The sequence below is a fragment of the Papilio machaon genome, chromosome 6, assembly GCF_912999745.1.
Source record: "Papilio machaon chromosome 6, ilPapMach1.1, whole genome shotgun sequence".
Classification (NCBI taxonomy): Eukaryota; Metazoa; Arthropoda; class Insecta; order Lepidoptera; family Papilionidae; genus Papilio; species Papilio machaon.
The window spans coordinates 7,037,795-7,065,032 of NC_059991.1; the positions used below are offsets into that span (position 1 = coordinate 7,037,795).

Here is a 27,238-nt window from a genome sequence, read left to right on the forward strand (position 1 = left end):
CGCAGTTTATTCATGTTTGTACTTTACATTACGTTTGAAATACATTGCGTATTTTGTTCTTGACAAAAATTTGAAGGCACAGTAAACTTTGAAATGTATGTCAAAGTAGGATTCTGTCCGACTATGAAATAAGTCCAAGAATAACAGAGAACAGGAATAGACAAGAAATGAATTGTTGTTGAACGAATGGAAGTTCACATTTTTTAATTTTTATTCTGTTTCAAAATTCGGTTATTTAATCTGTATTTCAAGACGTCTTGTCTTTGTCCAATTCATTGTCTATAGTTATCAAAGTCAAGTGTTGTTTGGATTGGACGCATTGGAAGAAACTAGAGAAATAGTATAATTTATTCTTAATTATCTTAATAGTAAATACATATTTTGTCATATGCGAAAATTTATTAAAATTTTAATTTCTCTGCTATGGATGATATTTACACAAATTTAGAAAACTATGATGACTTCAACAAACTTGAAGAGGTAAGCACTGCTTTTTAGCGCCAAATATTATCCGACTGACATTTGATTCTCAGTTGTGATAAAAATGTAAGATATTTGAATAGAATATTCGTATATATGTATTTTTATTAAATATTTCAGCTCCAAAATGAAAACAAAACACTGAAGTTTAAAATTGAAGAATATACATCGGCTATAAATAAACTCCAAAAAGTAAGTTTACTTTTTAACATAAAGTTGTAGATTTTCTTTCGACTTGTTTAATCTGCTATGAGAATTAAGGTAATCCTTATCCTAGCTAGTCCTAAACGGTTTAGTACACCGAGTTTTTCGTATACAACATAATTTCCTAGTGTTTCAATGGGCATCTAAACTTTATTAAAGTATATGTTATAGTTGTCTAAGACTGTTATCATAGATAACATAAAGTGCAAGTTCAAGTACTTTATGAGAAATTTAATTCTTACCAAAGACATAATTAAAATATAAATAGATTTTACATTATGCAAAAACTATTTCCACAAAGATGAATCATTGGTCCATCTTTCTGCTATGTCTAGGTTTGAGACACTGAGACGTGAGCATGTATTCACATGTTCTAGAGCATTTATTGTCTTACTCTAAGTTATTACCACATAACTTTCAATAGATAAATCAATAATTTGCCATTTTTGTAATAAGCTCTCTGTAGTTATGTAGTTTTATTATTGTACCACAACATATTATGTTGCTGTTTTACTCTTCAACACATACTTTAAACCCAGGACGGATGTCAATTGATGTTTTAGAATATCTTGCAGGATTTTGATATGTTAGCTGTGGAACATAAAAAACTGGAGTTGAATTATTCATCATTACTTAAAACTGCTAAAGCAGAGATTGAGAGAAAAACATTAATGATAAAGGAGCTAAATTTAGAGTAAGTTTGTTTGTTATTGATTATTTTTGAACTCAATTTTAAATAACTTTACAAAATCCTGAGTTGTTATGTTCATTTATTTACTTAGGTGGGCAACTTTCAACAACTGGATCAGATTTGCCATATATTAAACCATTGCAGATTTCTGGTATAATATTTATTACAATATTTCCCATTTGGTGGATCCATCTACTGATCAAGCATTTCAATTGGAATTTATTTTTCCAGTTGGCCAATTGATTCTATGGCTTCAACTGGAACACCTAATATTAAAATTATGTTAGGGAACACTCAATGTTAAAATTATAATGTATTTATCTTTTTTTTACAGGAAAGATAAATTAATAATAAATGCAAGACAGAATAATATTAAAAGTAAATTCAATAGGTTTCAAAATGATAGATTTAATTCTAAAAGCAATAAAAGCTCTGATACAAGCAGTATACAGGATCAACCGCAGACACATGCTAACAGCCAAGTTGTACTCAATGAATTGTAAGTTAATTAAGTCCTAACCTCAAACATTTAATTAACATATTTCTTGTGGCAATTTCAACCTATACAGATTTGAGTGAGAAAATGAAATATCATTATTGTATTGTTAAAATTGTCCATGAATTAACTCTTAAGATTATTAACCTAATTTACCGATAACATCAAGGGGTTGCTGGGATTCTTTGGAGAGTTGGGTTGGCTGGAGTGAATCCAGATCCTGCTCACACGCAAAATACACGCCAGCCGTGGAGTTGTGGAAATCGAGCCCTTACAACTAACTTACTAACCTAATAATTAAATGTGTAGATTGATGAAATGCTCAAAAAGAGCGATATAAAGTGCACCCAAAACTGATGTGCAAGGATGCATACAAGAATGTGGATGAAACGAGAGTGGCGTGTCTGGATAGCGCTAAATGGTAGCCTATGGTCACTGCCTACCTCTATCACTGTTATATGTTAAATTAATTAATAGTATGTTTAATGTTTGCTTACAGTAAAAACAATAATTCTTCACCATTAGACACAACATCAACTTGCAGTGGGGATACGAGAGACTTAAGTGATGCCCTTCGTTTATCCAACAAAAGTATCAAAAATGATACTACATGTCTTACTAAAGAAAATTCAGTACAGATGTCAAATAAACTTCCTAACAAAGAAACCGAGACCAAAGTTAAAAAAATTATGAATAGAAGAAAATCTATGCCAGTGTCAAGGTAAATGTTTAAATTTTTAAATTGCGGATGTCCATGGGCGTCGGATCAAATAACTTTCGGTCCGTTGCTCGTCTGCCCCCTTCTCCTATAAAAAAAAATGTGACATTTTATCTTTTCGCCTCTTTTTCCCTATATATTTTGTCACAGAAAATTGAAAAACCTTAGTATGTAAGTGTGCAAAATTACTTATTTTCTAAAGAGGATTCCAAGATTGGAACATTCTCTTTCATATTCCAATAGAGCAAAATTATTATTATGTTACTTTTGTTGCAGTTGTCGAGTTGTAAATTACAGTACAGATGATGAACGTGAAAGTAGTGTAACAACAAAATCAAACAACACCCAACATCAAACACAAGATGAGAGAAAATTGTCAACGGATAGATATTACCAAAACTATAAAACATATGACACATCGAGTTTTGAGAATAAGTACGCACAACAACAGGAACATATAAGTTCTAGAAATAAATCGTATTATTACAATGATAGTTATTATAGGAACAGGGATAGTTATGATTCTTCACAGAGACGTCGCTGGAATATTAGTCCAGACAGATCAAATCGAAGTGGAAGAGATTATGCAGACTATTACTATCAAACGTATAAACGTAGAGGTTATGACAGTCCCCCACGAGATAAATCATATCATCAAAGTAGATCAAGCGATCGCAAATATAACTATCAAAGATCTCGCTCAAGAGACTATTCAAGAAGTAACAATGATAATGAAAGATATGCTGAGAAACATAAACTACAAGATGAAATAGAAGAATCAAGTTTCAAGCGACAAAAATATGATCATTCATATAGATATAGTGAGGATGAAGGAAGACAAAGAGACACCAGTAGTAGCAAATCAGCATTTCCTATGTTACTTGAAAATTCAGTTTCTTGCCAATCACCCGACTATGTACATCCTGACAGTCATACATCAGTTGCACCTATAAGAGGTAAAAGATAAACAAAATTACACTAAATACTACTATAAATAAGTGATACAGTTACAGAAAGTGATGATGACATCTGCTAGTTTAATATTTTTAAAGTCAAATAGTAGTTTTTATATTTATTGAATAACTAGCTTTTACCCGCGACTCCGTCCGCGCGGAAAAAAAAATAGAAAACGGGGTAAAAATTACCCTATGTCCGTTTCCTGGTTCTAAGCTACCTGCCCACCAATTTTCAGTCAAATCGATTCAGCCGTTCTTGAGTTATAAGTAGTGTAACTAACACGACTTTCTTTTATATATATAGATATAGATACTAGCTTTTACCTGTGACTCCGTCCGCGCGGAATAAAAAATAGAAAACGGGGTAAAAATTATCCTATGTCCGTTTCCTGGTTCTAAGCTTCCTGCCCACCAATTTTCAGTGAAATCGATTCAGCCGTTCTTGAGTTATAAATAGTGTAACTAACACGACTTTCTTTTATATATATAGATTACAACTGTTTCAGAAATAAGGAGTACCGCTGTCATGCACTTAGAAGACCCGCGACTCTCAAGTAAAAAGTATAAGATAATAACTGACTGTAATAAAGAAGTTTTAACAACAGTTAATGAGAGAAATGTAGAAATAACACCAGTTAATAAAAAGCTGTGGGATTTTAACCCCATTCCTATTCCCAAAGCATTAATTGAACCACCTTCAAGTTACATAGATAATATGACAAAAAGTTTTAACATGGATTATTATTCAAGTCTGAACATGTTTGGTGGTTCAAATGAAATATCAAATAGAACCAATGGAGATTATTATTCGAGAAATGAACCAGCTGATATAACACAAAGTAATAACAGTAAAGATGCCATCACTAATTCTACTGCATCTAAGTATAAAGAAAACCAGAGCAAAGAGGAATCAAAGAGCAATCAAGCAACAATTGAATCACACTCTGGTAAAGATAAAACTGATGTGACTTCCAAGAATATAAAAAGTGGATATAAAATTCCGAAAAAACAAAATAATTCCGAAGTTTCTATAAGTACTGACAATGTTAGCAATAACAAAATATCAAATCAAGATTCAATAGAAAAATGTTCTGTTCCTGGTCAGGAAATGCCACAACCTGTTGAATCTATATCAAAACATATTAATGATGTTAAAAGCAATAATAATAGAGATAAACAAAAAGATGAAAGCAAGGAAAAAAGACTGACTGATAATGAAAATGCTGAAAAGTTTATTGAACATAGGAATCACGAATTAGCTATATCAAGGAAAATTGTGGAATCTGATCTGACGTTGAGCGACGATACGAGCGATAATTTTGAACCACCGCTGACAATAATTGACACACAAATTAAATCTAAATGTAAAAAATATAAAACGAAGGAAAGATCTAAACACCACAAAGGTACCATAGACACGAAAAAATCTGAAAACCTACCACATGCAAACAATGCAGACGGTAAAGAAAAACATCCATCCGCACAGGAGAAAACTAAACATAAAGATGAAGGTTTAGAGCATTCCAAAAAACAAAAATATAAAAAGAAACCACAAGAAGACAAAGATGACGTTGACGATTCTAAAACAAGTAAAATAAAAAAGGCTAAGAAAGAGAAAGAAGCTAAAACAGAAATAAAAACAAAGTTCAGCGAGCTTTTTGGAGACAGCAGTAGTTTAATAACATGCGACGATCTGGGAGTGGTCCCGAGACAACCAGAACAACCTAATTTTAGCACCATTATTGAAGATACTCAAGACGCTGTCGATATTAATATAAAGGAGATAGAACAACTTCAGGCAGCAAAACCACAAAATGATAAAATTGAAGCCATGGAAGAACAAGCTAACAAACAAACAGAGCCTTCGAATATAATAGATTCTGATAACAAAAAATGTGATCTCAAAATAAATATAAGAAAAACGGAGGACAAATACACTATAGTTAATGAAGTTACAGAACCAGTTAATATGTTTAGTAATAATACAAACGTTGCAGTATCTAATATACCTGAAACTATTATTATATCGACGGGAAAACAACAAAATAATGATGTAGAATTTAGACAACCAACAAATGTGACCTGTGTTGAAAGACTGCAATCTCATCTAAGTCTGGGTCTAGCTCTGGCCACATCTACTCCTGCGAAAACACATGATCAATTGCAAAAGGATACAGCTATACAATCTGATTGTTCTAGTGTTAGTTCATCTGATGCTATAACAGTCAAACCGCAGATGAAAACTCAAACATCTGACACAGAATGTCAGGAGTCAGATGTGCCCGATGTCAGAATATTCGTGAAACGAAGAAGAAAAGCGAAAAAGTGACAATGTTGTGTTATATAAAGTTATTTTTAAGTTATATAAAGCAAATACAAAGAGTATTCTATGTTTTTTGTATTTGTTTAAAAATCCTTTGATGCGAATTGAAATGCACAAGCAACTAAGATTTTGATTTTTTACATTGATTTGAAAGTTACCAAAATTTTATTAATTTTCTATACGTAAATACTAAGGGGGGGGTACCCTTTCGTGTCTAGATTCGATGATTGTAGGGTTTTTTTTTAGTAAAGGCCGTTTACTATTAGATTTAGTTAATAAGTTCTTTTGTTTGCTCAGAGGACATGACAAACTGTTAAGATTTGTTAAAAATAGAGTGAAGTATGAAGCAATATTTTTCATATATGTCACTATGAAATGTTTAAATTTCCAAAAAATATTTCTATACTTGTTTTTTTTTGCAGTAAAAATGATCTGCCTTTTTACGTACATAGTTATAACAACATTGTGTTGTCTGTGATTGTTGTATAAAATATTATTAATAAAAATAATTTGTTTTAATCCCGTAACAGTCTTTATTTCCTTAATAAATAATCTTAATCTATATATACAATGTGTATTACAAAAGTTTATAAACAATAACTGACTACAATCTTATTGATGAAAGTTGATCATTTCACTTATAAAAAATTCGAGTTGGACAAAATGTCCGACAACTTGGATGTTAATTACTTACATATTTTAGGATTTTATACAATACAAAACATGTATGGATTGTTATTGAAATGTGACATTTCATTAAATAGCACCTAAATTTCATAATTAAACTTTATTAATTTCAAAACTAACTACATAAATAAGGCAAATACATTTTCAATATTGATACATTTTATAAACATAATGGTTTATTTATTTTCAACACCAATTCAAATTGGTACGAGACGATATCTGTGACATCTCTGCTTAGTTTATACAATAAAAAATATAAGTGCAAAGTTTATAAAATAGTAACCCAAAAAAAAATTTGACTAGGGCATACATTTTCCAAAATTATAAAGGTAATTTGTATAATTCTCAGAGGACCTAGCTCGAATATTCTTAAAAACATTGTCTTAACGTCATAGACATAAATTGAATTCAAATTTGTCACTCGCAATAAGTCGTCAAATTTGTAAATGACAATTCTTAGTAAAACTCAATTTCGAATGTTTTCGAATGTTGCAAATTGGTGAAACCATCATATAGTCCAGCAAAAATCTTATGGCAGTCGAAAAATATATGAATTCGCAATGTCATATTGACAGCGTCATATTTTGACCAATGAAGGAGCGGCTGCTGCACGGTTTAATGTTGCCATTTTCATATTTCCAAAGTTCCAGAAAAATGTCACAATTTTGCTAATTTGTTTGGATATATTTATTTTAACAGTAAGAAATTACTACAAGAACTTAGGTCATAAGTTGCTAATTATTTGCTTGGAGATCCAATATGGTCCATATTTCGGAAGTTAGGTAATTTTTGCTCACTGGTAACCCTTAAAACTTATAGAAGTCCTGTGAATGTAAAAAAAACCGCCATAAGATCCTTGTCAAACTATAAATAATTTTATATTTATTGAGATTTGTGTAAAAAATGATTTCTGTACTTACAATTATGATGATAATAATTACTTGTTTTGTACATTTAATAGCCTTCAAAAATAACGACGCCACAATTTACACGGTCAAGGCAACGCAATACTCATTATAAGGATTATCATTTAAGCCTATAATTATCGCCGAGAGCATGTCACAATTCAGATATTTGTGAACGAAACAAAACGCGAAGAAGAGTTGCAACACGTCACGATAGTTCGCCAAAGTCACAATAGTTGTCAGAAGTTAGGAAACATTCTAACACCCATAACGTGCGTAACATCATTAACACGTAAAATAGTCACAATACGACAGCCGCCTAGTTAGACCTACGTAACGTGACGTCATCACAAGCTAGACGGCGGAGTCCGTACGCTATAAGTCGTATCTATCATTGGATAAGGTTCCTATTATATTATTGGCCATGGGCACGTCGTCGCCGATGCTGGTGGCGGAACTGGAGGTGGAGGTGCCAGGTTTGGGAGCGGGGCGCTTGCCCAGCTTGCGGATGACCGCGGGTTCGGGCTCCGGGGGCTCCGGGGGCGGCGCCACGTGCTGATAACAGACCGCGGACGCGTGCCCCGACCGCACCGACGTCAACGGCGTACCCAATTTCCAGGTGTTCGTCTCCGGGTCGTACACTTCCACTATGTCCAAGAACGAGGTACCGTCGTACCCGCCCATGGCGTACAGCTTGTTGTCGAGCACTGTGAGGGAGAGGGCGGAGCGCGCCACGTTGACGGGCGCCACGCACTCCCACACGTCGCGCTCCGTGTCGTAGCGCTCCACGCTGGCCAGCTGCTGCGCGCCGTCGTACCCTCCCACCACGTAGATGTACTGGTTCAGCGCCGCCACGCCTGACACCATCATGCAACAACAAAAATTACATGTAAACAACTATGAAATACAGTAAAATTGAGAGATAAGTAAAACTGTCTAAAGTCTGCACATACCGGCGCCGCTGCGCGCTACTTGCATGGGCGCGACGTCACTCCAGCGGTTGTTCTCGGGGTGGTAACACTCGACGGAGCGAACGCGGCGTGTGCCGTCAAACCCGCCCACAGCATACAGCAGCCTGTTGACCACGGCCACGCCCACGCCCAGTCGTGCGCTGCCCATAGCCGCCACATGCGTCCACGTGTCCGACTCAGGGTCGTAGCTGCAAAACAACATCACTAACACTTACTAGAATGTGCTAATATACTTAACTGCAAATACTTTTATCAAATTTTAAGAAAAACTAGTAGTTTTTTTTTGTCTTATATGATTTAATTATCCATTATAAAAAAGTTAACGAATTCAATAACTCAAAAGACTTACCATTCAACAGATTTGTGGTACTCGGAGCCGGCGGATCCGCCCACAGCGTACAACAGACCGTCCATTACGGCCACACCCACCTGTTTAACAATAATTACTGAAATATACACATGGAAATTACAGCTTTAATTTTCCAAGGTGCTGAGAATTGTAGTAATTGCAAAGTGATTAGGGGAGGGACTTACCCTGTGCCGGGGGGTGGCCATGGGGCTGCAGGGACGCCAGTGCTCGGTGGCGGGGTTGTACACGTCCACCCAGTCGCTGTCGTAGGAGGAGCCGGGCGAGGTGTTGCGACCTCCCACCGCATAGAACAACCCCTGTCAGTTAAGTTAAAACTACCTTCACTCAACTCTACTGAATGACATCTCCATAAATTATTCATTCATTTAAATTATTTTACATAATTGTTCAAGTTCGTTTCGGTGAATAATAATTCGTCACAAAAACGTGTTGTAACAATTACTAAGCAAAAAATATTGAAAAAATATTAGTGATATCCATTATCAGAGCTTTACAATACATTCAGTACTTATTGCTTACAAGCGAAAATAGAGATATGATTTTTATTTGTGTGCGTTTGATGAATATTTGATAAGACTGCAAGAAGTTTTCACCACATTCAATAATGGGATGGGGAAGTGGATTTGATGGTGGAAGCGACGCATAGAAAGTTTTCTTTGGGTCCCCTTTCTCTGTTGATTAAAGATGGGTAACACATCTACAATTGGAGATGTCAATGGGCAGCGGTCGCTTTGCTATTATTCGTATGTCACTTTAAAATCTTACTAATATTATAAATGCGAATGTTTAGATGGATGGATGGATGTTTGAAAGTGTCTCCTGAACGGATTTTGATGAAATTAGGTACAGATATAGAACACATAGGGTAGTTATTAGGGCGAGAGCTAGTATCGTATGCGTGTTACCTTGAGGAAGGCAGCGCCGAGTCCAGACCTAGGTACAGTGAGACGAGGCAATGTGCTCCAGCAGTTATCGTCCAAGTTGAAGGCCTCGAAGACGTCGATGGAATGTCGGAAGTATCCGCCAGCTACGTATATAATGCGCGGTGTGTTCGGCCGCCTCTCCTTCACTACGGGCTTTTTATGTAATGTCAGATCCTATAAAATAATTAATTTCGTTTTTTTATGCATATCGCTTCCCTAGTTTGTGACGGAAGCAGCCCATTTATTTGTATTTATTTTCATTTAACACGTTAAATGCCACTAAGACATATGTAAAAACAGCACAAAGAGAATGCAGAGCGTGTCTGTGATATTGAACATTTCAATACCACAGAATGTTATTTATAAAGTATAAAAAAAATGTAATGCTGAAAAATTATAAAGAAATATAACAATTTCTAGAATTATGACGAAGCAAAATCAATTCAATTCACACTTCATGTAATTCAGAGCTCTATCCTGATATTGCTAGAGCAAAACTAAACCATTTCATGTTCCAATAAAATAATACTTACTTTGAATATCTTGGCGAGGTACTCCCTACAGGCGGGCACTTTCTTGAGCACGGTGCAAGTGTTCATCTGCTCCTTGAGGAAGCTGGGTGTGAGGTACTGGCAGCGCACCGCCTGCAGGATGTGCTCCATGCGCGGGTATCGCCGATCCTCGTCGTATTTCACCTGCAAACAAAAATCATCAGTCACACATACTTATCATCACCAGTCTGTGTTTGTTCACTGCGGGAAACAGTGTGCGGACCTATACTTTCAGCATCCAGCGTGTTCCTGCCGTCCTCACATTATTAATCACAAATATTAAACGTTTACTGAGTATACGTTAAAACGCGTTTTAACACGGATTTTGTTAGGACCAGCAGATTACAGGTCAAGTGCTTAACCCCTGAGCCACCGACGCTACTTGACTATGTTCTTGTTTATAATAACGCGTGGGCTCGGTCGTGAATTTCAAACGTATGAAGTTATATGGGAGTGTTTACATCTAACTAGCGGCGGAACTCGTGATCTGCTTGCGACGTCAAGAAAGTTTAACTGGTTTGAAGTTTAACCGATCGATCGCGCAAACGCCGGGCGGCTAATGTGAACACGCCTAAGCGATCGCGCACCGCCCGCGTGTTAATTCGTTAATCCGTCAATCAATTGTTAATTAACGAAGTTAACATGTTGCGCAACGGATTAACTTTTAAGTTAACTTCAAAAAGTGTTAACGTTTTTGTTAACTTCCGTTAAACTCAACTCCGTTAAACGTTACATAAGAAACTTAGGGACGTTCTGTCATTTTGTTTAAATAACGCGCCACGCCACGCTCCTAAGTTCAGCTAAGGTTTGTCAGCGAGTCGAATGACGAACGAACGAGTTGATAATGTATATATGTGAAATTCGCGTGCAAGTGTAATGCATCAGAGCGTGCGGGAAAGACGTGAACAACAGGACAAATTTAAAAGAAGATTCGAAAACACTTTACGGCATTCATACTTTTACACTTTGTTTAATATTTGAGATGCAAAAGCGACTGACTCCAGGTTCAAATGCAATCAAAATAATCAAGTTTGAAAAGATAAAATAAATGTGATAGAAAATGTGTAGTGAAATTTATACGTGAAGCAAGTGTCGCCACAATAAGTGTGATATTGTAAATTGTGTGCAATTCGTACATATTATCAAAAATTATCAAAAGATCTTCTTTCTACTTGTTTTACCTATTCCTCTCAGCCTCAAAAGCAGTTTAATTTTGATATGGTTAACTTTTAACAATTAACTTTAACTTGCGTTAAATTTTCGAGAATTTATCGCTTTAATGATTAACAAAATTAACTTTTTAATTAACGAAGTTAACTTTTCGATGAACTGTGCCCACCTGTGAGTATGAACAAGCACTATTTTTTTTTTGTTTTTTTACACAGATGACGTCGAGTGTATTAAGAGGTGTGTCAAAACTTTGTAAGTAAATGGACGATATAATTTATTTCAAAACACAAAATGCAAGCGTAAGCATAAATAAATGTAATATTCTATTATCGCGTTGCCCCTTGATATGATTATCGAATAACAAGTCGTGACTCGTTGCCAAAGTTTATCTTATTTGTAATTAAATTAGTTACAATTTGTTAAATATTTCTGTAACAATATAGGTTACAAATCCCTTGTTCAAGCATGTCATCCCTTTTTCTTATTCTATTTGAAATACAGAGAGCAATATGTTTTGATACATTGTGTTACGAAAGGTACTGATAGTAATAATTTCAAAATAACTTCTCCTCGTATTTGATAACTAAATTAAAATATTTAAACAACTAGCTCTCGTATCGTATCACAACGTTTAAATAGTGGTGAACACTCTTGACAACATAGTTAAAATAAAAATGTCATAGTTAAAACTACAATGGTATATAAAAGATAAAATAGACGCAGGCAGTTTGGTATAATATTCGTCATTATCCGGGGAATTATCTACAAGCCACGGAGCACAGAGTAAGCGGCAACGTTGTTATTGTTTACACTATGATTCTGTCGCTAAGGAACATATCTCCAGAACGGCTCAACGGATCTTGATAATATTTGGCACATATGTAGAACATAGTTTGGAATAACACATACGGTACTTATTAAGTTGGCCATATCCTAACGCCACTACTAAGAGTATTAGCAATACTAACCCAACTCAATACTGCATTGTACACCTCCCTTTCTTCTCTCACGTTAAGTTCGTCTTTCCGGATCAGTGATATAAGTTCAGGCGCCGTCAATTGTAGGAATTCTTCTTCTCGACAAACCTGCAAATATTACATATATATTTAATTACAATTCTATGTATCGCTGTAACTAAAGCGAATAAATTTATTGTGTAATTTTGTTTATATTTATATTATATACTAACTTTTACCCGCGACTTCGTCCGCGCGGAATAAAAAAAATGCACACAAGATAAAAAAGTTCCTATGTCCGTCTCCTAGTTCTATGCTAAAATTTATGTGGAGGTATCCCCATAAATTTTCAGCTAAATCTGTTTGACCGATCTTGAGTTATAAAACTATTTATATATAAAAGAAAGTCAAAGAAAGTCGTGTTAGTTACTAGTGTAACTAACACGACTTTCTTTTATATATATAGATAGATATCAAGGTAATTATTGTAATTTTTAAGGGAATTAAGGGACATAGAGCCAACGTTTAATAAACGGATACCAAATAACGAATAAGGTATTACAAAATAAACAAGACAAGTTAAAGATCACTGCAAATTATGAATTAGAGTCGCTCAATAAATTGTAACTTTAACATAATGATGCGAATTTATAATGTTGATACATAAAATACACTGATACATAAAAACAGATAAAAGTGTGCCCGATCGTAGACATATTTGAAATTGTAGTTTTTTTTACTAATACGTATTATCCTATATCCTTATTTATCCAGATTCAACTGTAGTTGTAATAAAGTCATAGTAATGTCGTTGACTCCTCTACATAAGATATACCATACGTCAGCGTCTACGTAAAAAATTGGTACATTAGCCGATAACAAGCGATTACATTATTATTAACCAAAATTCATCATCGTCATAGTTACGTACATAGATATGGCTGACGGAAAATTTGCAAATTTACATTTTTTATCATTATTTTTAAATATATGTTATCCGAACAGGAATGAATAAACTAGATGTGGATTCCATTCGGTTTTCTGTCTGACGAAATTTGTTTAATAATATTCAAGTATTTAATTTTTGAATTTATATTTATTAATCTGTTAAATTATAGATAACCAATGGATTAGATATGACATAAAATGGTTTTCAGTTCCTGTTGTAGATTTTATTTTGTAGTATTTACTCGGTAAAATCTAATTCATTGAGCTAAGTTTATCTAAATTTCCTTTGGTATTTACGTTTTCAATCTTACAAACGAGCGATAGAGATAAACAAAAACATTTTTACTTTTAGCTATAGAAAAAAAAACGGAATAAAATATATGACGTTTCTCTTTATCAAGGTTGCCATCGTAACATTATTTAAAACTTCAAAAATATACGATTTTGGGATATAACCTACCTATATCGTATCTACATATATCCATTATTTAGAATAACTAAGGCCGGGTACACACTAGATTTTTTTTGAATCGCGTATTTTTCAAAACACACGAGTGTAAAGGAGTAAGTCCTGGTATGATTCCTAACTGCGGTAAAGGTCTGAATTAGTGAACACTTAACGACTTTGTGGCAATTAGAATTATGAGTGGCCTTCAAAACATACACAGGCCTTTTTCGTCGCCTCTGTAGGAGCACGCTAATTGTTCAAAGTTGAAGTTTATAATTTTTGTACTCCCTCCACGCCCTTTACTGTGATTTTTTCGATATTATGGCTACTTTCTTTGGAGGTCCCGCCTGCTATCAGGAAAATTAATCCCATGTTTATCTATTTCGAAAGGATGGAATATTCTGGTACAATTACCTCAGTGAAATGCCTCTCAATGAACTGGTTGGCTTTCTGCTTGAGTTTGACGCAGCCATGCTGTTCAGAGAAGTTGGCGATGCCGATCGCATTGGAGGGGTCCAGCTGCCGCTCGAGGAACGCGCAGCACGCCTCCATCACGTTTGATATCTTCACAAACATACTACAATTATGGTGCTAGAATCTTACCACTTACTAATATTAATTGAAAAAGTTTGTATGGATGGATGTTTGTTATGTAACTACAGAATTTTTGAACAGTTTAGGATGGAATTTGGAATATGAATTTACAGTCTGGAATAGTACATAGGTTACTTTTTTATTTAATACGAAAGGAATCGCGGTCGACAACTGGCAACTATATTTCTCTTAAACATTAGTAGCAAGAATACCAGCTTACATAAAAATTTACAAGAAATTATGGCCACTTCGAAGGAGTATTTGCCAAATAGAAATTATAATAGAAGAGGAGTGTTTTTTTTTAATAAAAGTCAAAATATGATGTATTATATTAGGCTAAAAATGAATGGTAAATAATTTTGTGATAAGATTAGATAGACGGCTGCGAAACGTTGATAGCAAATTTACATTCTATCATTGTCGCTTTGTCATTTTCTGTTAGTAGCTTAAAACACCACATATTTTTTTATCATAATGATTAAGGTAATTTTTGTCGCCCAAATGGCGGTGGGCGACCCAAATAATTGGTGTCGCCCACCCTGTTTCTTCTGCATATCAATGACATGCTGCAAATTAGCAACATCCATTGTTATGCAGACGATAGCACGGGTGATGCATTGTACACGGCCCGCGCTAACGTTTCTCGGGCTACTGCCGATGAGAACCGGACCAAACTTGTGTCTGAACTGGAGACCCTACTGGGTGAAGTTTCGGATTGGGGTCGACGAAATCTCGTTGATTTCAATCCCAAAAAGACACAAGTATGCGCCATTACCGCTAAAAAACAACCCTTTGTCGTGGATCTTCGTTTCGAGGGCACTCCCCTGGCTGCCTCAGCCAGTATCAGTATTCTCGGCGTTGACATATCGAACGACGTTCAGTTTCGCGGTCATTTGGAAGACAAGGCCAAGCTGGCCTCCAAAAAACTGGGTGTGCTCGGTAGAGCGAAGCAGTATTTCCTACCGGGCCATCGCCTTCAGCTCTATAAGGCGCAAGTTCGGCCCCACATGGAATACTGCTCGCATCTCTGGGCGGGAGCACCCCAGTACCAGCTTCTTCCATTTGACCGCATACAACGGAGAGCGGTTCGAATCGTCAACGACCGAGTTCTTACTGATCGGCTCGACACTCTGGCGTTGCGGAGGGACGTTAGTTCCCTCTGCATTTTCTACCGTATTTACCACGGGGAGTGCTCAGAAGAGTTGTTTGGAACAATTCCTGCCGCCGAGTTCCGTCATCGGACGACCCGACAGACCGCCAAGTTCCATCCACACCACCTCGATGGCTGGCAATCCACAACCGTGCGGTTTTCGCGTAGCTTTCTACCGCGTACCGCCGCGTTGTGGAATGGTCTGTCCTCGGCGGTATTTCCAAACCGCTACGACTTAGGGTCCTTCAAGAAGCGAGCGTATCATCTTCTCAAAGGCCGGCAACGCATCTGCGATTCCTCTGGTATTGCAGATGTCCATGGGCGTCGATGAACACCTTGGTGTTCCCGCTGCTCGTTTGCCCCCTTCTCTTATAAAAAAAAAAAAAAAAATTTACGAAATGCCTGAATATTTAAGTTTAAATTTAAAAAGTATTATTGGCAATTTTTTATAGATTTGGCCCCTTAACTTAAAGGATAACATATAAGCAAAGCACTTGTATCATCATCATCTTCCTGGCCTTATCCCGCTCACGTGGTGTCGGCGCACAAGGTTTTATAAACCTTAAAATTTTAGCTTACATGTATAGTAATCATTAACATTTTGAGTATTTTAAAGCGCTGTCGATGGCTGCACGCGTATATAAAATGTTTTTACATCAGCGAGCAGCATGACTTAGCCAAAAAATCAACATTCGAGCCGACTCACGCTTAATATTACATTGAACTTGGAATTAACTACAAAAAAAAAAAACTTTTATCTATATGTATTTTCAAAACAAGTATTGTATGTGTCGTTAATTTCCCAGAGAATTCTTGTACAAAAAAATTGAATTAAAATCGACTAGATAACAAATGAATTCGACATTAATTAAAAGGAATAAAAGAAATACAAGTAAGTTACTAGAATAATATGTTAATATTTCATGAAAATAGCAGTATGTTATTTGTCGAAGTATTTCGAATCATCACTTGAACCCGTAGACAATGTAACATTTGATTAGAGCCATAGTCATTAAGCAACGACCTCTTTACGTGGCGGTTGCACGTAAATAAATCATTTTGAGGATGCATGATACCTCTTAACAAGCAAGGCATTACTGATATTGTTTTAGTTTCGCTATCGTTAATACATAGCGTAACAAGTGCGAAAGGGTAAATGCGTAAAAGACGTCCGTGTAGGCGCGCAGTCAAATAGAGATTGACAACAAAATGCAATCTGTCGATTTTTCTTTTGGTGGTTCATTAATTTTACATAGATGCGTATAGGAATAAATGCGTGACAAGCACTTGACTTATTTAAAACTTATATAAGTTCCAAACATTTTTAACTTATTTTAGGTTACCGATATCGTTAATCGAATTCATATACTCTTACCTGGAACATAGTAGCGGCAGGCAGCAGCTGACAGACGGTGACTTCCGTGATGCGCACCTTGCCCGTGTACATGAAGTAGACGAGCCACGCCATCGCCGAGGGGCAAACGCCCTGAAGGCGCACACGAGACATCTCGCTCTCTTTTAGACCACTCGTGAACATCGCCTATGAATAAAACGTAGTGAGACGGTTAGATATATTATACATTTGATTAAGGATTATATTGATTAGATTTCACGTCGGGACCAAGCGTACTTTTCGGTCTATCGTGCCAACTAAATCGACGGATACTATAAACGATATAGAGGGTAACATAGAGACCATTTGTAGCCAAGGCTGCATGATAGGCAAGGCATTTAAAAAAAAATCATATACTGTCATATGACAGATCATCATCATGTTTTGGCTACACCTATTACATATATACCTACCTACCTACCTATTACATATATAATTATTTAAATAATAATTTCAATGTTTAAAAAAAACATAATGTGAAACACTTTGATTAAACGTAGGATCCTCGATGTGTTTATAAAAGCAAGGTCGCTGTAATTAATTGATCGTGTATTTATTCAATTTAATATACAAGAATTATAATTATTGCGTTATAATAAACATTATTTCTTCATCGCCTCGAGAACATCAAATAAGCGGGGAAAATATGTTTAGTTCTCGTATTCTCGTATCGTACATTGTGCCATTTAGAGTTTAACTCAGGGGTCAATGTCGCGATAATGGCTATAGCGGTGTTCCACATTTTTGTTCATAGAAAAAACCTATATATTTCCATAACAAGTATGAACATTATTTTTAAATGTCATTCCATCAATATATTACATTAAATTGTGAGAAACTTGTTAGAAATGTTTGTAGAAAAGTTAAGGTTAAAAGTGTACATGTATTGAGATTAATTATTACATACAAGTAGCGAAATAGATGTAGCAAAAAATATTTATTACTTAATTTAAAAAAAAAGTTTGATATCTTTGACCATGAATTTTCAATGAAGAAACACGTACGGAAAAACATATTATAGTTATCTCTATTTATTCAAAGAGAATGAGAGAGTCGTCCAGATTTTTTGTTCAGATCTTTGGGGTACCCACAATGAGATTATATTTGTGAGCGCCGGTTTCAAATTCTTACTAATATAAAATTTATATTTGTCATACAACCGCATCTTGTTTGTATGTGACTGATATCCAAAGCATGGCGAGGTCATACACCTTTATCTCATTTACTAACAACTGTTAAAGTAATAAAAACGAATAGCAAAAGTTATCTTTTTTAAAGTTTGGATGATTGGGCAAAAAGATAGAGATTTATCGTACGTCATTTATTCGATGAAGTAAGCTATCATTTATTTGTTACTGTGGATAATACTGTCTTAAAGGTGTTATTGATGGAACGTCGAATTACGCCATCTTCGTGCAATCTGTCTTACTGTACGACACTTCCTACAGTTTATGACACTCTGAGGTAGAAATAGAAATCGAATGAAATCTCACTCTCTAAAACCGATGAACCGTTCAGGATATAGATATGGCAATAGAAGAATGTGATGTTTACCTTAAAGTATGGGCTGCCGGCGGCTAGCACCACTTTGTGGACGTGAAACAGTTCATTGCCGACTTCGAGTACCACGTCGGTCAACATGTGGTGTGACCTCATCGTGAACAGCATCTGTGGACGTACAGTATTCATAGAAAATCAAGTCACATTAATTTAAATTTCGGTTAAATGTCGTTTGACGCCTACAATCCAATTAGGTTGAAAACTACTCATAGCATCATACATACTTATTTATACGTACGTAACTGATTTTTATTTATTAATACATAAAATAAGTACTTAAAACCTAACAAGTATCACAGTAAATGTTTTTATTGGTCTTTATACAAACATTTTATTCATTTCAAGTTTTTTTCCTACTCTTTATGTGCATTTATCATCTACTTGGTACATAATAAAACAATCGTGAATACTTTAAATAATTAATTTTGCATTATTATAACTTTTAAAAGCAACCGATATCCTTTTAGTAATGGCTGCTGCGATCACGTGGTGTGATGACGTCACGCTAAAATGTGCGCAGTCATGCCCGCTTGCGTTTTCCAAACAGCAAGTCATATTATGGCGATAAAATTTAACAATAACCAGTTTCATATCTCTATCCATGTTAATTACATTCAAATAAAGGAGAGAACATGAAAGATTAAATCATAACAAAATTCAAAGAAATTTTGAAGATGAAAATGTTTAACGAAAATAAGTTCAATTATAAAATAGTATTGGACGTGGTGTTAACCTATAACTCGATGATGCATGTTTTGTTAGATACATGATAAAAAAGTGAAATCAAATTATAGCTTAATTTTATTTTAATGATTTGATTTTGTAATACTACAAAATCTTAAGAACTTCATTATCCTCGGATGCACTACAGCCATCAAGTAAATTTCTCTAGTTCAGTTTACTTTAGGCTTTTTGCGTCCAGCTCTTAACGCTGATATTCAGTAAGTATGGGTTAAGTAAAATCGGTTATGAATATTTTCGATGGATGTTCTCACAAAACTTGGAATCAATAATTGTATGCAAGCAAAGGGCTCTTGTCCGATTCCGATTTTTCGTATTTTTTATTTTAGTGGGTGAATTTTGAAGATATCTCCCCGATGCAAAAAAAAAAACCTGCAAAAACCTGTCAGTTATCAAATTAATCATCTTAAAACGGACAAAATATCAATAAAAAAACATTAAAGATACAGCAATTAGGTTTGACCATTAGGCTACATGGGAGAGATTTCTTAGTTATCCTTATATATTTTAAGTTATTCGAGAGTGGGAAGAGAACAATAATTATTCAAAGAACTTAAATTAATACGGATATCCACTTCTCCAAACCTAACCAAAAGATCATTCGTTGACGTCACTTTTGCGTAACACTGATTGATATTTTCATCTTCAAAACATCCGTTAAGGTGCTATAAACTCTAGTTGGCGATAGATCCACTTCGATTCAACAGTGCTAAGTATCACAGAATCTAAAAGGTTCATTAAGTTTCATATTATAGTGGTTAAAGGGTTGATTTTTTAGATTAATTTTGATTTTCACCATTATTACATATATTAAATCATTGTTATCTATTTAATAACAGTTAGATAAATTAGATACGTCATACTAAATACGTCATGCTTTATCTCAAATGTCGTGCCTCTAAAAAAGTTAAAACAGAGAAATGAAATTCATTATGGTAAATCCCGTCAAATAAGTCCTTGAACGATATGTGTACGTGACCACCAATCGTATTCGTTTTGTGTCCGATGTGCACAGTCATGGTGATATTTCACCGCATGTACCTACTAAATATACTTACAGTGCAGCGTTGTAAAAATGAACACAGCATTAAACAAGACAGATAAAGAGATATTACTTAGTGTATCGATGTATTTATTCAGGTTATCAAAAGGGGGAAATACGGGGGAGCTGTAAGCAATACATTCCGTGGGTTTCTAAAATCAAGAGTCCCGTTTAAAACATATAATTATTTCTGTTTTGTCAAAAAAAAATGACAAGAGTCATCCTTGATATGTTTTGTACAGAGCTTTTGTTCTTGGAAACCAACGGATAGAACTACGAGGGTCTAGCGCCAAAATTTGCGAGTAAGTATTCTTAACGTCTTCCACAAAATGTACTGTTAGTGGGGAGTAGGTACATTCTGCCCTCCATACCGGAAAAAGCATGGAAATTATGATGTAAATTAGAGGAGTTAAGTGGTATAACAATTTTAAAACTTTATAGAGACTGGAAGTTACTTACGAAAATGGGTGTGTGCCGTCCCGGAAACCCTTTACATCCCGTGAAACCCAAAATCGTGTTTCGTGAGAAATCGCGAGCAGTTATACAGTTTGGATAAAACTGTACAGGCTTTTTTACATTTAAATTAAGTACTAGTTTGTTATCCAAAAAGTAGTATAAGGTTACCTTCATGAAATCGGGGACGTAGTTGCTGAGGCAGAAGGTCATGTCGCCGATGTCATTGTTGCCAGTGGTGGCGGCATCGTCTATGGTGGTGTCACAATTGATGGGTGGCATGCCATCCAGCAGGTTGCCTCGGCCCACCTCTTCATCCGTATCCATATCGTTGGCTGCGGAAATTAACACACTTTTAATTTTGTATTCACTTAGCCTGTGTAACATGTTCGTCAACATTATTTGTTTATGTTGCTAATTTATAGCCTCCAGACGGACTACACTATATAAAAAACATTAAAAATATATTCGAAAGTTAAGCCTATTTTCCAATTGTCGTTATACCTATGTAAAATAAAATGTATTTGCTGTTTGACTACAGGCTTTTATGAAATCACCTATGAATTTTTTTTATAACAATGGATTTTCATTGATAATACTATTCTACGCGTTCAATGTTAGGAAACATCACATAAAATTTCTACATTGACTCTCATTGCCTTATCTCTTGCTTAAAACCAAATTACAGACGATCGGTTAAATATTTAAGATAACTCTATCACCACTAAATTCTTGTATTAATTTAACATACCTTTCTAAATTCTACTTACAAGATAAACTTACGACCTATTTATCACTTAACGTTACTCTCGATCTTATCATTGAGTCACGCCTACTTCTCGTTGACCTCATCTTTGCATTATGACATTTTACTTAACCAGCGTACTAATATTAACTTATATTACCCAACAGCCTTAGAATTCATCAAAATAATGATGAATCATTGTGCTCTTCACCATTACTGGGGTCAAGTATACTTTGACTACTACCGAATGTAGACACAATTACTATAGGTACTTGAATTTATTACGTAAATATGAAACAACACAGAGATAAACAATTAACAAAGTAATTAACAATTAATTTATGATTATTTTCCTTAGAATTAATATGAACAGAAATTTCGTTAAGTGCATGTTAACGCGTGTACCATATGTACCTTTAGTTATCTTACACTCGTAGAATAACATGCCATGCCTCTTATTCATGTTAAAAACATAGATAAATACAGTCCAACCTGGGTAAGCGAGAGTCCAAGGGGCCACGATATTTATGTCGCTCTTAGGATTTTCTCTCTAACCCTATTTTCTCGCTTCGTCCGTTGAGTCCGGATGCTCTCCGCCAGGACCAGACACTAACTCTCGTTAATAGAGGTTTGTCGGCTATACAGGTTCGACTTGCAAGCAGTGAATAGTTACGATAAAAGTTTTAACCAAATAGTGTTTTGTTTATGCGTGGGAAATACCCGATTTATAGTGCGTTTGTTAGTTGGGGTTATTTAAATAGTTAATAGTGTAATTACACTATTTGTTTTGTTTAATATTATATTTACCTACATTAAATTATTTTTCGGAGACAGAGTGCGAAATAGTTTTTGTTCGTTGTTCTGCTATAACTAATTAAATTATTAGTATGTTCGTATGCCGTTCGATCAGGTCTCCCAAGACTTCTGGTATGAAACATAAGTGAATGTTTACAATGTCTTTTCATTGTCAAAACTTAATTAAAAAAAATACAGTAGTATCCGTTTATTATGACTCCGCCTATATTGACCAACCGATTATTATGACGTAATTGCACTAGGAAGTTTGTTTTCCATATAAAATTCTTAAAAAGTCGGATATTATGACTTTCCTTAGAGTGACATGTCACTTATTATGTCCGGTTATAATGACCGACATAATTTTTTACACCTTCGGTAATGTTCACCGAGTAATTGACACTTGAAGGTCACGCATTGTATTTCGTTTCGTTTGTGTTTTTCATTGTATGTAGAGTGAAAAAAATGTCATCTAAACGCCGTAAAGCATTTACGATTGAGGAGAAAGGTGCAATAATATGCAGATTAGAAAATGGAGAATCAAACTCGTCTTTCGCAAAGAAATTTCGCGTGGGTCATTCGACAATCTCAATGATTTTTAAAAACAAGAACCGCATTAAGCAATCGTTCAATTCAAATGTATTGAAACCGAAGAGGCTTCGAAAATCGCGACAAGAAAATGTTGATCAAGCATTAATTCAGTGGTTTAAAATCATAAGAAACAAAGCAATACTTATCAGCGGCCCTGGGTTACATAAAAACGTTTTTTTTTTTCATAAAATGCTTTGTATGACGTCCGCTTATTATGACGTGTTTGTCAATTCCTTTCGTGTCATAATAAACGGTTTCTACTGTATATTCATATAAAGTTAGTTTTTACGATAAAAAAGTAATTATTTTCATACGCTTGTTTATCAAAATCCGCTGAACTTAAATCAGCCGCAAACGTTTCTCTAAATACCTACTTACGTATTGAATATTCGAATGCTAATGCGAAATTCGAATTCATGATTCAAAATGCTTTCTCATTCAAAGCGACTTCTAATAGATTAGCAACGTAAATTTTCGATACCTGGCGAGTTCAGTCGCTAAGCGACGCAATGTACGCAACAGTGTCAAAGTGGTTCATACACAGTGCGCGTTGCCGACATTTTCATCTGTCATCGCTAAAGCCAATCGCATGCAATCTGTTTGTCAAGATCGTCGAGAGAAAAGTTGCTGCGATTTTCAAGATGGCGAAGCAAATATTTTTATATAAGCAACATTTGAAATGCTTATTACGTTATGTCTATACTGAACGACTAGACTACGCGCTTCGACGTAATTCCTGCGACGCAACCATGATACAATATTAGTTTCAACAATTCAAGTTTCCTTGTGTACGAAGTGCCTTAGATGGTGAAAGATTGTATTTAAAATAACGATACTTCTTAAATTGTTTCAATACTTTGTTGTATTACAAAGAAACAAAAATATTTGTCTCAAAACAACATACAATGATCTTTTGACGACAGCTGGGTACAACGTAAGAAAACTTCTAACCAAGCGCGACACAGCCCTCAGCAATTTAAAGGGCACATTTCTTCATTTATGTAAATAAAAATTCTTACCATAATCATCGCTGACATAGGTGCTTTGATGAATACTTTTATCCAACTTCATATTTATAAATAACTTATTTCCTTAATTTTAACTATAACAAATCCAACAATCACTATCACAAAAGTCAACACCACAATATCACTACGAAGTAAAAAAGGCACAACAGCACTTTCACAAAAATATTATAAGCAGTTAAAGCTTTTCATACAACAAAAAATGCGAATACAACAATAACTCATAAACAAAACAATTGAATACGGACGGGGCGATGCAAAACATTTCGCGAAAAACGAAAATTCGTGAAATGTGGAATGTTTTCGTTTTGAGTGTACCGCGACGACTGGTAACTGAAAACAGTGCTGCAAACGTCACCGGAGTAATTTTGCAGGGCAGCCGTGACTCGGCAATACCAACGAATTACTCCAATTCGGTGACAATATTCGTTATATACCTCTCTCTCTTTCTTTTATATAATGTCTTGTGATTCGTATGACCATGATTCAATTTTCAGAAAAATTTCAAATATTGACATGAAAAATGTATTTTTATAGCTTTTTTGATCAATGACAGACGTGTTAAACTTTAGTTAAGCATTTGAGTGCCTTCAATATCCCTATCTGAACATCTCGCAAAAATTCCTACATTTCCTCAATTTTATTTAGAAGTTAATATCAGTCAATCAGGGAAATATATCATATGTGGTAACAGTGGTAGATCCCGCAACAACAATATTTGTTGGGTGCACGAATGGGGCACGGGATGAAATACCACGGCCACACAGAAGACAGGCGTGAAGTGGAAGTAATTCCGCATTTCGTCTGATGAGTGTGGTGTCGAAGGCTTATTTTAGTCCTCTTTTCTAATAAAAATAGTCTGGGAAGGGAAAATGGATTTGGCGGAAGAGGGGACGCATAGGAAGGTAAATATCCTCTTTCTGTGCGCCGACTGCTCCGTTGATTAAAGGTAGGCAATGCATCTGCATTTGCGGATGTCTACGGGCAACTATTGCCTCGCTATTGAGGCGAATTCAGGTGGCCGCTTCCTCGCTTGCCACATATTGATATAAAAAAAAAGTAATCAAAATATTTAGTTATTACTTTTCCAGTATATTTAGAATAGTTAGTTTTTCTATCATTTACAACCAGATACATTCCAATCGCACCACATAACAATGACTCACTATTGAAAAATAACTTGTAATCCGTTTAATAAAAAAAAAACGTTTCTTTATCTAGACTTATATCTTCAGATAAGAAACTAAAAAAGCTTAATCATGACCAACTATGAATGGCATTAATATTTATCAATTTGCAAGTATTTTAATTAAGACAACTACAATTGCATTTTAATTTGTCTTAGCAAATAATACGTAAATTGGTATAATTATACAATCATTCAAGAATAAAATATTAAATTCGCATGTCATTGGAGGGCAAGCGTTCATACGGAGTTGAGAATCATGCCATTTTCGCGATTTCGAAGTGCTAACGTGGAATATTCGAAATGCTAATCGCCATAAATTTTAATGAAACACGTAGCACAAAGCGAAACGTAAGGTTGAACTTGAATATCGGTTACAAGGTTAATTTAATGCAATCGCCTTTGAGGTCAATGAACGCCAGATCAACCGATTTTATTGTTTATTTTTATTATTTATTAGCGACCCGACTTCCCCCGGGTGGCAAAGGGCATACATCTGATATCTTTTCTTTCATATCAGTAATACCCTTCTCGATGACGTCCAGTCCCGTAAAAACCTTGTAAACACGAGTGCACTCGGCCCGCGCGTTCATTTTTCGCTAGCGCTTATTGTTTTTCTACATCATATCTTCTAAACTATATTTCAGAATTATATAATGTAAGAGGCAATGTTAATCTAAATAAAATTTCCAAACGGTAAAAAATCGAAATAATAGTGCCGCAAATAACATACGATTAATAATTGCTTTAAAATAAAATAGGTATTGATAGCTCCTACGTATATGGGCCAAAGCAACAATTTGATGATTTACTTTTTTGTGTTAATAGCTTATAATTACAATAACAAAATGCATTTAGAGAAAACACGCTACTAAAAGTGAAAACTTTTTAATTTTTTTTTGTTTTTACATTCAAATAAAAAATTTGTATTTATAGCATATTAGCGGTCACCTGCTACTTCTTCAACCTAGAGCTCAGAATAAAAAATATGTAATCGTTAATATGACTATGTGCCTAGCTCAGGCTCTTGTCGTCCAAGTCCTCTCAAAATCGGTCTAGCAGTTTCAGAGATAACCTGGAAAAAATGCAGCCTTGTGGACAGAGACTCAAATTTATTTAAAGGGATAGACTAGGGACAGATAGACAATTTATTTAAAGATATGTTTATTGATTTATAAGCTAACTTATATGAAAAAAATCAATGTTATTTACTAATTAACAAACATTTCTATCAGTATAATTCTGAAACATTCCAGAAACATCTGCTGCTATCAAGCATATAAAAATATATCTAATTGAAACTTGAGAGCCTCGCCTGAAAAGTTGCATTTTAAATATTGTTTCTTATTTGTAGGACCCATTAATATGTTAAATCAAAATTTCCTATAGCAAAGGGTTACCAAAGTATTAAATTCAACGTAATCTGATATTGTGTCAAAAAATCATTATTGAAATTTTATTAAAAAAAATCCAATAAAAATTAAATGTGAAAAATTGTAGTTGACCGTTTAATAATTGTAAAAGAAAAAGTTAAATTTAGATGAATATAGCCTTAGACGAAACATAAAATATTGATGGTATTACAAATTGATGAGAATCAGTAAGTATAAAAACATCTCAAAAATGTCTGAGACTTAATGAATTATAAATTAACGTCAACTTAAGATGTTTCAGTTTGAATGATAAATTTACTTACTCTTGTAGACAATCCTTTTGCGAGGTAAAACACCGGAATTCTTGTGATAGTTTATTCACTTTTACACTGATTTATTCATTAAATCATTAAAAAGTTAGTACTAATTTTTCACAGTTTTTTTAATAACTTAAATTTTCAAGTATTTAAAAGATACACTTATTACATTCGTATGTTAGATAAGAGCAAATATTAAAAAATCATAAACATTATAAACACTTAACTTTTGACACATGTGTGAAATATGTTACGTGACATATCATGTCACTTCGCTTCATTCCACAGAATACAACTTATTCAAAGAGTAGGTCACCAAGTAAAATTTAAATACATATTAAAAAGAAAATAATATTTAGATCTTTAAAGCTTTAGGTTTATGTTCATGATGTCATTAACATTATTCTATACATTTTGTTCCGATTAATTTAAAATTAATTAGGCTAAGCATAAAAAGTAAAGAACAGTTTAAAAAT

At 34.6% G+C, this 27,238-nt stretch overlaps 2 protein-coding genes across 5 annotated transcripts; one reads left to right on the forward strand and one right to left on the reverse strand.

Moving 5' to 3' along the window:
• Window positions 1–398: 398 nt before the first annotated feature.
• Window positions 399–5,905, forward strand: LOC106714797 (uncharacterized protein DDB_G0283697). Of its 3 annotated transcripts, none has more exons than XM_014507904.2 (7): window positions 399–480; window positions 601–672; window positions 1,248–1,378; window positions 1,710–1,874; window positions 2,371–2,592; window positions 2,866–3,545; window positions 4,052–5,905. In XM_014507904.2, the coding sequence occupies exons 1-7, from the start codon at window positions 424–426 to the stop codon at window positions 5,872–5,874; spliced, it is 3,150 nt and encodes a 1,049-aa protein (XP_014363390.2). In that variant the 5' UTR covers window positions 399–423; the 3' UTR covers window positions 5,875–5,905. The 3 variants fall into 3 exon arrangements, with proteins under 3 accessions (XP_014363390.2, XP_014363391.2, XP_014363393.2); XM_014507905.2 differs by having other exon boundaries at window positions 2,869–3,545; XM_014507907.2 differs by having other exon boundaries at window positions 1,260–1,378.
• A 915-nt stretch (window positions 5,906–6,820) lies between these two features.
• Window positions 6,821–26,949, reverse strand: LOC106714739 (kelch-like ECH-associated protein 1B). 2 transcript variants are annotated; one of them, XM_045678245.1, is made up of 12 exons: window positions 26,769–26,949; window positions 20,902–21,065; window positions 18,489–18,602; window positions 16,917–17,081; window positions 14,212–14,361; window positions 12,414–12,530; window positions 10,258–10,419; window positions 9,707–9,898; window positions 8,966–9,097; window positions 8,781–8,860; window positions 8,414–8,619; window positions 6,821–8,317 (listed from the first exon to the last, which is right to left on the reverse strand). In XM_045678245.1, exons 2-12 carry the CDS (start codon window positions 21,055–21,057, stop codon window positions 7,836–7,838), a joined length of 1,956 nt encoding a protein of 651 aa, XP_045534201.1. In that variant the 5' UTR covers window positions 21,058–21,065; window positions 26,769–26,949; the 3' UTR covers window positions 6,821–7,835. The 2 variants fall into 2 exon arrangements, with proteins under 2 accessions (XP_045534201.1, XP_045534200.1); XM_045678244.1 differs by lacking the exon at window positions 26,769–26,949 and adding an exon at window positions 23,881–24,057.
• Window positions 26,950–27,238: the final 289 nt, after the last annotated feature.